General features: G+C 41.4%; 1 protein-coding gene across 3 annotated transcripts in view; it reads right to left on the reverse strand.

Annotated features, from left to right (window-relative positions):
- The window catches only part of MAGI3 (membrane associated guanylate kinase, WW and PDZ domain containing 3), a 603,948-nt gene that overhangs the window by 155,941 nt on the left and 435,087 nt on the right, over positions 1-12,920 (reverse strand). For all 3 annotated transcript variants that reach the window (XM_082246222.1, XM_082246221.1, XM_082246223.1), the window contains exons 8-10: positions 9,067-9,173; positions 8,762-8,950; positions 723-1,331 (exon numbers count right to left, since the gene is read on the reverse strand). In XM_082246222.1, coding sequence (XP_082102348.1) covers positions 723-1,331; positions 8,762-8,950; positions 9,067-9,173 — 905 coding nt within the window. The remainder of the gene's footprint in view (positions 1-722; positions 1,332-8,761; positions 8,951-9,066; positions 9,174-12,920) is intronic.

Here is a 12,920-nt window from a genome sequence, read left to right on the forward strand (position 1 = left end):
AAAAGCCATCAACCTAGTATTAACAATAAATGATGGCATGCTTGTCAGGTCTATGACTCTGTACTGAAGCTGTTAGATCAGTATGACAGTCAGCAGACTAGCATTGTTGGAGGGAGGCAACAGCAGCACGCCCCCTGATCCAAGCATAGGTTTTCCTTTAGTACACCATTGCACAAAAGTCCTGACACTGATGTTGCATTGGGATAGAATTGAGTAGTTTGGTATCTATAGTCAATCAAGTCTTGGCTCTTTATAATTTTAGAATTATAAGGTCTAATTTGGTCTGTATTCACACTATAAAAATTTTACATACACCAAACAGTTCAACCATTTGCACACACTTGGTTTTTAAAAGAGAATAAAGTCTCATGACTCCAAACCTAGCTTAATTTTTTTATGTTTAGGTAACCTTTTATTCGTTTTTTACTTTGGTTTCTGACTCCATTAAAGGGATTTTCCCTGAATTAATGTTTCCTTGAAACCCATACAAGAAATCAAGGTCTGGTTGTCACCTGAACACATGACAGGACATACATTAAAAACATTGTAAGGAATATCAACACTTTCCTCACTCTACTAAAATGTGATTTGTCTGTGTACATATTGGATAACTTCTCGTTAGTTCCCATCCTGAACAGAAACAAAGGGACATTTGAGGCTCCAAACCTGCCAAGCTCTATCCAAATAATTTTTTTGTAAGAATGAAACATGCTGTTACTGACCTCCTCTTAAGACAAGTAATGGCACTTCAGCTCCCACTGGAAACTGCTTCAAGACTTCAACAACTTGTATGTGTGTCAGGCTCTGCACATTCTGATGACAGATTTCTTTTATTACGTCCCCCTTCTGAAGTCCAGGACACCATTGGCTATCTAAAATCATTTTGACTTTTTGTCCCATTGCACTATCAGCAATGGCAAACCCAAAACCTTTGGGGCCTTTCAATAAAGGAACAGTCACTAGCTCAGGCAGTGATGTCCCAGATGATGCCATAGATGTCCTTTGATCTTGTAAATCCTGTGAAGGTCCATTCAGTCGACCATTGACCAACATGTGGCCTGGTTTCCCATTGTGGTCCAAAACAACTACTCCAGACTTTAAGTCCTGGCTTCCCATATTTTCTCCTTGTGTAGTCAATTGCCCATTTATTAAGGGTGGAACATTATTAACAATATCAGCCACAGGGTCATCACTATCTTCAGGCAGAGGATAGCCCCGGCATAAGGTCATATTCACATACTGGTTAATAGGAATAAGCTGAAACATCTGAACAACTTCAGCATGTGTATGGCCAAGAACACAGGTTCCATTTATGTCTACAATCACATCACCTGGATTAAAAGAAAAAAGAAGAATGTTAGTATGTTAAATACAGTTATGTTTTATCCAGTATACATAACGCGTTTTCATGGAGAAACCAAATTGATGCCTGAAAAATGCAACATAAAAATAAAGTGGAAATGCCTTACAGATATAAAATCAAAAAAAGATCAGCATATGGTTAGTATTACACTGTACGTTCTTAACTAAACTCCCCTTAAAACCTAAACCCTGCAAGCAATAAGACTTTTTGCTTAAAGTGGAGTTCCACCCTAATTTTATACTTACCTCCATCTTCTCGCTCCGGGTCACCTGAAAAACAAATGGCTAATCGCATTTTTTTTTTTTTACTTACCTCGTAGCGAAGAAAATATACTCACCTTACTTCCTTCTTCCTCCTTCCTTGGCCGCGACTTGTCGTCACTTCCTGGCTCTGCAATGATTCCTGGGTGCTGAACGTCATCGCTCCCAGGAATCATTGCGCCTGCACCGGCCCCGACGTCAGTTCCGGGGCGCGCGCGTCATCCCCTTCTAAACAGCTTCTGGGCATGCCCAGAAGCTGTGGAGGGATGACGCGAGCGCCCGGAAGTGACGGCGGGGCCGGCGCAGGGCATCGTGGGACCAAAGAAGGCGGAAGAGGACTCCGAAGAGGATCGCGCTGGCTTCAAGCTGCCCACATCTGAGATGGCAGCGCTGGACAAGACTTTTTCAATGTAAGTATTTGTCCTAACAGGTAAGTGCAACCCGGGACAGATCAGAGGCTAGCCATTGTGGAATGCACTAGCCCTGACTGTCCCGGGGGTATTTTAAAAAAAAAAAAAAATTCCAGGGTGGAACTCCGCTTTATGTTTCCAAAAACATGGGAAAAGTATCAATGGTGGTACACATTCTTAGTTCTTGGGCACTGAACATGAGAGGACAGATGTGTTTGTAGGTGTGGAAACATGAGGGATATGTTTTACATTTGACAATCATATCCATGGATTTTTTTTCATTTTGGTCTAGAGTTGTTACTCCATTTGCTCACTCTTTTTGAAAGAGAAGTGTGGTATTTCAAAATAACAAAAACACATACTCACCTAGGTGGATGAAGCATCAATTTGATGCTACATCTGTCCCCTGCCATCTCTACACCGAGAACTGAGAGCCTTAGAAGAGCTGACCAACAATCAACAAAGGTTTGCCACTGTTCTTTTTGGCCACAAAGCAGATCCCAGCACAGGCCAGAAAGGTGACCATGGTTGGCTTTGGTCAAGGGAAAGACCCAAGGAATGAATTCCCTCCTAAAAGGATACTAGCTTGCATACTCAGACAGTTCATAAAAATTCTTGAAGTATGCACACCCTGGAAATGCTATGCTGTAACATGAAGCCTATCTAGCCTCCAGTCGATATAACTAGACCACCTCCTTTTCTTCTTCTCTTCATTGACCATTTTTTCTATTCTCTACTGTAATGCCTATTTATAATATAATTATAATCAGGCAGTAATACCTATTGCCTGACTTGAATGTGAACTTGAATGTAACTGTGCATTCTTAAGAAAAATTTAATAATAGTGGAGAAAAATCAAAGGGATGCAAGGCAACATATTATCCTTTGTATTAAAGTACAAGTGTCTCTGCGTCCAGTCCCTGTGTCTGTGGGATTGCGCTACTGCGCATGTGCCCCACGGAGCCGTTCGTACTTGGAGCACAGAGACTTTGGGCGGCCGGGCGAAACTGTTAAAAGCGGCGGCGGGTGTGCGCGGGCATGCGGCGGGTGTGCGCGGGCACGCGCTCGCGTGGACTTACATCTAAGCGGCAGCGGCAGTTACAAGTGGCGGCGGGCGAGCGATGTCAAGCGAGAGCCGCTTGGTCAGCTCTGCGCGTGTCCCCGATGTTGCTAGGGCAACAGGGACACTATGCGCAGAGCTGGCTATGTCATGCGGCTCTCGCGTTGTTAGAAAAAAAAAAAAAACGAGATAAGCGAGAGCCGCTCAGTCAGCTCTGCGCATGTCCCCGACGTTGCTAGGGCTGAAAGTCATTCGGCTCTAACGTGATTTAAAAAAAAAAAAAACGTTACAAGGGAGAGTGGCTCAGTAAGAACTGCGCATGTCCCCGAGGTTGCTAGAGCAACAGGGACGCAGTGCACAGTGCGTGACAGGTCGGACAAGGAGGCTGATGAGGGAGAGACTTAAAGATATTAAAAGGACATTGTATGAGGAAACTTATACTTGGAATTGCATGAGGAAACTTATACATGGCAAACCCTTTGACTGTAATTATTGCGGTGAAAAAAGCTATTGAGCCATGATTAATTTTTAAAGGAAAAAAGCTGTTGCTGTCAGGAAAAGGATCATTTAAACAGAGGAAAAAACCTGTCACACTCAGCAAAGCAAATCTGCGACTGTAGAAATGCTGTTAAAGGGACATGGCCTGATTGAAATCTACCAGTGTAAGTGCATTACTGTAAAAAAAAAAAAAAAAAAAACGCAGAACATAGACACGCTATTAAAGGGACATTTATAAGCAAACTGACTTCAGTAGCAAAGTACGCCTACAGAAAATTTGCAAGTGTGATTGCGAAACCTTACAAAAAAATGGAAAGTAAAGACACGTTTTGAACGGGACATTCGCAAATAGAAAGACTGCAGACGCAAAACACGCCTGAATTAAATTTGCGACTGTAGGTGCACTACTCTAAAAAAAAAAAAAAAAAAAAATCGCAGAACATAGACACGCTATTAAAGGGACATTTATAAGCAAACTGACTTTAGTAGCAAAGTAAGCCTTACTGGAACAAGTCTGTTTTTACAAATGTTTGACCACATATGTTCTAGCGTCCGTTAATTTAACGGGCTTAATGTCTAGTTTGATTCAGAATTTTTATTGAAAACCTCACTGAACAGGGATTCTGCTATAAATATATTCAGTGTCCACAACCTGGGATGTGTTCAGTAATAAACAATACCAGGAAAAAATCTGTTCACGGAGCACTCCAATGTCTGCCCTATTAAATTGCTAACAATAGACAGACAAACATCTTCTAGTACATTTGTATTGTCTGAGCACAGCTTCTATCCCACTAACAACCTGCTCTAACTTGTAATCTGCAGACTTGTGGTTGGTTCACCCTGGGATCGCACAGGAATGAGGCACACTATCTATACAGTGCAATTTTGCATTCCATTCATTTGAATAGGCTGAAATCACATCAGAACAGGGGAAAAGTAGGGCATGCAGTACTTTTAAAAAAAGTACTGCACTAAATTACATTGTACTGTGGTACCATGTGATCTGGAGCCCACAAACGTGCTGCATTTGCGATCTCCATATTGTTAATATTACATTGGCACCCGCAGTAGATCACAAAGGCAGCACAGAATGTGCTTTTCCCGCACTGCGTTCTGGTGTGAGATGGCCCCTAAAGTAGAACTTTGGCTAAAACCCAACCACTCTTAAAACTATGCCCTCCCCAGTCCTAACACCTATTTTGACTAGCCTATGTAAGAAAGATCTGTATGCTTACCTATTTTCAGGGCACTCTGTTTTGGTCACAGGACCTCCCCTGTGTCAGCCAGCTCCAGCTGCAGGGGAGAGGAGAGAGCGTTTCAACAATGGCTGGTAATGCCTGGGAGTGATGATACCACCCATAGTCTTCAATGGCCAATCTGTTGTTGGTGCTCCCACAGTAGCGGGGCTAGCTGACAACGGGAGCATGATCATGTAACCAGACTTGAGCAGTCTGAAAATAGGGAAGTATATAAATCTTTCTTACACAGGTTTGTCAGCAAAGGTGTTAGAAGGGGGGAGGGGACCATTTTAAGGCTAGTTTGCTTGGAATTCCACATTAAAGACTTAAGTTGGGCCCAGAGCAAATGCCCTTTTTACTCAATTATAGCTAAAGCATGGTAAATGCTAAATATTTGTATGTATTAGGTGTTAAACTTCAGTTCAAAGGGTGGCCCCATACAGCAGTCATAAATGCATTATATTAGGTTAAAAGATCTTACATTCACAAGAGATTAATATAAAATACCTGGCTCTCCAGCACTCCAGAAGTTACCTCAGTTGTTTGTATGCATCTCACAACACTGCCTCCACCTAATCTGTTCAAACAATCCAAGGCAACATCTAACCAGGAAGTACTGGACAATCTAATATTTTATTTCGATCTTTCCTATTAGATATATTTTTTGCTATTTTGTGGGGCCACTCGTGAGACATCGTTAGTCTTAAGGTCTTCCTCACAGAAAAACTCTGACTTGCTAAGAAGGTGTACCATACAGAGGTGCTATTTTTTTTTTTTGTTTTTTGGTTCAAACACTTTGACATTTGGAGCTATAGAAATCTTCAAAACAGTATCTTTCTCCACTTCTAGAGATACTTAAACTGGATGGATTTAAGATGAAAGCAGTCATAAGGAGAATTCTTAAACTTCTGTATCCAATAATGTACGGTAGTTAATACAAGTGCTTGGATAACAAACTACCGCCAAAAAACAATGCCAAGGTTGTTCAATAAAAATGGTATCACTGTGCTACAACTTTTATTCACTATTTATTGTGCCTACAGACAGAATATGCTCTATGACGCACACATTTACAGTTTGACTATAAAACCACCATCAATCAGTCTGTAGACCCTACTTAATGGCACCCTTTCTCTGCCCAGTGCTTTTCAGCTAGACCCAGTTAGATTTTTAAGAGGCAATTGCTATTTTTTTCCCAGTGGGTGCCAGTTACATTTTTACCAGGCAATCACACATTCTTTGCCATTAAGAGAGGCCACCACTGGGGCTCTCTGCAAAGTGATCCCCCCTTCACAGGCACAACCCATTATCTCACATTATAAAGATAAGCAGCAGGATCATGCACACAGGGCTGGGCACTACTAAAATTATGTATTTAGCTTGATAAATTCTATATAAAACTTTCCAACCTTTCCAATTTTCTTCCAGTTTATTTTGATTTTGCTGCAAAATATATTTAACGGTCATAGAAATGCATTTGGCTGCTAATATTGTTTTTGGCAAATTTAAGTCTTGTTTTTATTTTTTTTTAAGAAGAAAACTTTATTGAACATTTTTCACGAGGTACACTATTTGTATCGAACATGCAGGTTCCAAAATATGCAAAGACATTTATGTTGTTTTTAATTTATATTTAAAAACATTACTACTTTTTTTGCCATAAACAGTAAAAGCAAGATATCTTACTCATCTGGCCCGTATTCTCCAATAATGGTGAATCCAAATCCAACTAATCCAAGACAGTTCATCCAACTACTGTTCAGAAAAAATACTCACAGGTCTACAAACACCATTTATGTTCCTACTATACAGTATAAAACAGGTTGCAGTAATAAAACCTTTTATGCTACATCATTTGGTGGTTGTGAAGTTTCCGCAGTTTGGGAAATGGGCTTTTGATACAAAGATGCACATGCACAGCTTGGAAGTCAGTGTTCCATGAAACCAGGCTCTTTCTAAATGGCAATTCATTTTTTACAATTTTGTACATTTCTACACTGAAACCCATTCCCTGTGCTCATTGTATATTCGGTCTGTTTATTCATTTCTGGTAATAACAACAGAAAATGGTTTATGGGTGGATGGTATGCCCGTCTCTTGATGGATGAGCATATGTTTTACTGCAGATATGGTTTATTTATGGGGTTGAACTCGTTACTTTACTGAAGGCAGTTTTAAGCTGGATGATGAATTGGTTAATATTTAAATAAGAATGGGTTCATCACAAAATATTTTAGGCAAATATTAAAAGAAAACACTCCAAGAGAAAAAAATTTCCAGGCTGAAATTGCTACCAGGCTGTCTCAGTCATTAACCTGTTGCACGCATGCTGCAAGTGATATGAGAACTCCAGATCTGTAGCCAGGTCAGTGGATCAAAAAGTATTAAATACAGAGACAGCCAGATACCAGCATATTCAGAAGGTTAATAATGGTGGTCTACATACTTTTCTCTCTTCATAGGTCTCCTTTAAAGCTCAATTTCAACAATGAATTAAAGCACCAAATGAAGCAACTAATCCTATTCCCTCACGGCACATAGTGCTGTTTTTGTTTTTTCAAATGCCTCCTCTACTTACTGGGAATTTTTCTTCCAAATGGTGTTCAAGTGACCTCCCTTCACCTCTGGATTTCCTGGCCAGTGGTAGTCTATGGGCAGTAGCAGAGCAGTGCACACATGCTACACAAAAGTGACATCTATGCATTGCCAGCACTGGCAGACTGGCTGGCTACATTTCCTGTACTTCAGAGAACTACAAAGGGTGGAAAACATGACTGCGTATGTGCCAATTTTTAGGAAGAGTGAGACTGGGCATAATTGACAGCTAACAGACTAAACATAGTTTCTGTGACAGACAGCACCATCGTGAAGTTGAGTACTGCAGCAAAAATGGTACAGGTGATGGTAATTTTACAGATGTTGTGCCAACTATATTTTTATAATTATTCAAGGCTAGAGTTGGGTTTAAAAGGTTGGTACTAGGGCTTACTGTATATAACAAAGAACATCCCTGTTGACTTAAGCCAATTCATATGGTCGTTACATGCGAACAGTGGATTCCAGAGGCAAGAATAGCTGGATTTATACTTTTTTGCTAGACTTCCTAGAGTGACCATGTCACACTTGAGCATTTTTTAGCTTTTAGCTTGAAGTTCAAAAACGCTCAACAAGAAAGAATCTATTGTTTTAAATAGCCCTTGTTCACATCTGAGCATCCTGTCACTTGTAGCAAAACACCTAAAAAAACATGACCTTCTTTTTAGCAGAATTGAGCTTTTTGTCACCATTGACTTCAATGGAAACACCTGAAAAGTGTGACATAACCTTATGTTTAGCGATTTGTTGTACGTTTCTGCTCAAACAGCAGCTGTCCGATACTTTTTCAGCAGCATTCCCCACCTTTTAGTTGAAAAACGTCCGATCAAAGCGGTCAAAAAGTGGCAATTCTGCACGCAAGTCTGTTCAACACTTCAGTTATAACCAAAATAGTTCTACTATTCACTAGACAGGAAAGTTCACAAATGGATGATAGGCATAACTGTCAGACTGTCAGTTTATACATATTGGTAGCCAGGTGACTAATAGGAACATAGATCTGTTAAATGGTGCATGAGAGATGGGATATTTTTGTATGTTCCTCAACATGATGCAACAAACCAGAACCAGAACAGTTAAAGGAAAAACTTCCTTCTCTACTCAATCCGTATTTGAAAACTAAAGCAATTTTAGTTTAAAACAACTAAAATGGGACCTTTTATTTACATGCTGCACATCAAAAGGCATAATACCCCCTCTAAACTGACAATTTTAAGCCCAGGTAAATCAGGACATCAAGCAACCTGCAAACATTTTGCCATCAATATACTGCATAATTAAAACAATTTTTAGGTATTTCCTCTTCCCTGTGAGATAGTTTGGTGTAATTATACCTGGAGCTATCTTCCCGTCTTGTGCAGCTGGTCCGTCTTTGAGAACATTTTTCACCTGCAAAAACTCATCTGGTCTGTCTCCTCCAATAATGGTGAATCCAAATCCCATCGCACTTTTCTTTAGAGATGTGCGCAATGTCGCTCCCTTTAGCAGTGCTGGATCTCTGGTGAATGGGGACTTGTCAAGCTCTGAAGGAGGCACAAATTGAAGTAATGGGAAAAAAAGAGATGCGTTTAGAATAAACAGTGCTTAATTGCAGGATATTTATCATACTGCTACAAATGAATATTGTAAATACCGTTACCAGGAATTATTGTTCCTTCAGGCTGAGGGAGACCCAGCTGGCCAAGCTGCTTCTTTCTTTTAGCTTCAAGAACTGGATTTTCAAATTGCGTTTTCTGGTTAATGTGGCTAAAATGAAAGAAAAGAAAAGGTTAGTTCAAAATACAAGTATAAATTATAATCGCTAGAAGAAAACTCACCCATGGCATATTGAAATAATTTGACACTCGGATGCTTTTTAAATGCATCAAACGTGGAGTACTACCTTTTGCTGTTTTGAATAGGTTTGCATTTGCAACCGGCAGTCGGAAACTCCTATGTACACTTGTGATTTTCATACTAAATTCTATATGCAGAAGAGTGTTTTTTTTTTTTTTAACACAGGTTTTTTATAGCAAATCAGCTGTTCAACCCTGGCTGACATATTTTATCCTTTTAAAAGGGCCTTTCTACCCACAATTGCTGCTGTGGTGCACTGAACCACCCACCCTATGTCTTTTTAAATTAGTGGTGCTCAACTTGCCAAAAATATGGTGATTCAAGGGTGTTCTCTGACATCACCAACCAGCAGCACATAATATTTACTGTATATACTTTTATAGAACTGTAGTCAGAGACTGTAGACATGCAACTAAAGATGATCAGAGATTTAGGGCACGCTACAAGAGATGGTCGGAGACTGGGAACACATTTCAAGAGACATTTCTAGATTAATGTTACACAAGACTGCTCAAGATCATTGCTATTATTGCCTCATTAAAAATCACAATCCCCACAGTCTCCTTATAAATCGCTTGCACCACATTTTATATTTTGCTGAGCAAGATTTATTATAAAAGATTATAGGGAATAAAAAAAAAAAAAAAATATGAAGTGAATAGGGATGGAGAACACATAAATAAAACCAATCCATTTAACTACTAGAAAAAAGATAAAAAGAAAAAATTCTCCTTCACTGGCATGAGTAAACACCAAAACAGGGACTATTCTCTCCAGGAGTCCCAAGGGCTGCATAGTAGATGTCTAAGGCAGCATGCGGGCCATGGGCCACAGGTTGGGTAACAAGGTCTTATATGCACTGTATGCTCCACATGTTAGCTTGCCCCCCAATTCTCGGTTGTGTTCATGTCAACTTTGGACCTTTGGGTGCACCCTCTGCTCCTGCAGCATTCTCCAGAACATAAAATAAATGACAGCTCTGGCAAAAAAAACTGCAATTCCCTTGTAATCGCAGCAGCAGGAAATACACCCAATACATTATTTTACTCAATGATGTAAGAAGAGAATCTCAGGAAGAGTTTCCTGTACTCATAAATCTGCTTCCCAGCTGGAAGGGAAGCAGTGAGGTAAGGGGAGCTTGAACTTACTTTCTATGCAGCTGATTGTTGTCTGAGAACCCAACACAAGAGATCAGTTTGAGAACTAACCAGTAAAATGATCGTGTCTTTGGCAGCTACCACTATAAACAGTGCAAAAGATACCCCTTCCTCACATCCTTTTAAAACCTATTTTATAAAATGATTGTATATATATATTTTTTTTTTTTTACATACAATTGGTGTGATCATACAATCTGCTAAGAAATGAGTCTTGGAAAAAAAAAAAAAAAAAAAACTGGTTTTATGTAATTGCTTTCTTTAAAAAAAAAAAAAAAAAAAAAAAAAAACAAGCCCAGCGCATTTGCATGCAAGGAAAAGATAAAAATCCCCAAAGATTTGCAGGAATTTGTAAAAATGTGCATGAAATTACACAAAACAGAGTTTGTTTTTATTAAGTACAGGGACTCAACTTCATATCAAGGTTAAACGCTGCCCTGTCTTTTATCAATCAAATGAAAAGCTTCCCCTGTCAGATGCCTTCCCCATCGGTAATGGGACCAGGCAGGGGTGCCCTTTATCCCCAATCCTCTTTGTACTCACCCTGGAGCCCTTCCTCAATAGCATCAGAAATAATGCAACCATTCGCGGCGTGCGTTTCGCGGGGGCAGAATATAAGGTGGCCGCCTACGCGGACGACCTCCTCTTATTCCTTACGGAACCCGTTACCTCCCTCCCCGCGGTTATGAAGGAATTCCGACAATTTACTCTTTTGTCCAATCTCAAAATAAATTTTTCAAAATCCTTCGCCTTGAATGTGACGCTACCCCCATCGGCCGTACAACACTGTCGGGACAATTTCCCTTTCGTCTGGCAAAGCGACTCGATCACGTATTTGGGGATTCAGCTCCCCTCAGACCTTCGCCGTCTGTTTATTCGCAACTTCCCCCCGATTCTTGCCCAAATTAAGACCGACTTGTCCGCCTGGACCAGGCTCCCGATATCTTGGTTCGGACGAGCGGTGGTTCTCAAGATGAACATCCTGCCCAGGATACTCTATGTCCTTCAAACCATTCCGGTGTCTATCCCGAAACTGTTTTTCCGCACCTACAAACAATTGACGACGGAATTCTTCTGGTAACACAAGCGACCTCACATTCACTATGATTTTTTGTCCCTACCTAAACATAAAGGGGGCATCGGGCTCCCCGACATCCGCAACTACCACATTGCCTGTCATCTCACCAGAATCGTTGACTGGAATGTCCATAAAACCTTTAAAGATTGGGTCACCATCGAAGACGGTTTTACTTCTCTCGACCTAGCATCGACTCCGTGGATCAAGACGTCCTTGGTTCCAACTGAACTGCAGCAGCATCCTCTGATCAGTTCGACACTCCGTACCTTTAGACGGGCGTGTAAAACGACGGCGATTTCGGCGCCTTTGGGCCCTATGACCCCAATCAGATTAAACCCTGATTTCCCTCCGGGAATGACCCGCACTTACCTTGCGGATCACTGGCCTGATGCTCATTTGCGTATTCACCACCTCAGTGATGGCAGACAGCTCTACCCGGTCGCTTCTATTGCTCGGAAGACCAACTGCCCCCCTATCTTGCCTTGGGCCTTTCTTCTCCTGAGCCACTTTGTTTCGTCCTTCACTCGCAGATTTCCATGTACAGACTCTCCATCCCCATTTGATGATCTTTGCCAACAAGAGGGCCCCCTTCGCAAACTTGTTTCGATCACTCATTCTCTTCTCTTTTCGCAATCCGGTCAAGCTGTGCGTAAAAGGTGCGCCGCCTGGGAAGAGGAACTATCCTGCTCGTTCTCGGAAGAAGACTGGGAACAAATCTTTATCAAAAATCACAAGTGCTCCAGGAATGTGTCTACTCAAGAGAATGGATACAAACTTGTATCCCGGTGGTATCGTACCCCGACGCTTCTACACAAAATTTTCCCTTCTATCCCCCCCCCACTTGTTGGAGATGCTCCTCTGCTACTGGATCCCTTCTCCATATTTTCTGGTCTTGCCCGCAATTGTCCTCCTTCTGGCGGGAAGTGCACAGGATAACCACACGGGTTACCACGTATTCCTTGGAATTCACACCGGCTCAATTCCTTCTACATCATACCCCTGCCTCACACGCTTCTTACACGAAGTCATTGGCGGTTCACATGCTCAACGCGGCCAGGCAATGTATCCCAGTGTTGTGGAACTCCGCGCTACCCCCGACAATCAAACAATGGCTCCGCAGGGTGTCCAATATAGCGGAGATGGAAGAACTCATTCATATAGCCCATGACACTCCTGCCACATATCACAAGAAATGGGCATGCTGGCTGCACTTTATCAGCACCCCGGAATTTTCTACGCTCAGCCGTTGATTGCATTGCCATTTCCTGCTGGCCCTTTCCTGATACTGGCCTCTCTTGCTACCACCTGCCTTGCCTGTGTTTACTTCTCCTTCCCCCCTGGTGTCGTGGTGTGTATTCGTTTTGTGTGCGTCTTTGGCCCTCCCACCCCCCCTTTTTTTTTCTCTTCTCTTTCCTCTCTTCC

Source organism: Pelophylax lessonae, assembly GCF_965119305.1.
Source record: "Pelophylax lessonae genome assembly, chromosome: 2".
Classification (NCBI taxonomy): Eukaryota; Metazoa; Chordata; class Amphibia; order Anura; family Ranidae; genus Pelophylax; species Pelophylax lessonae.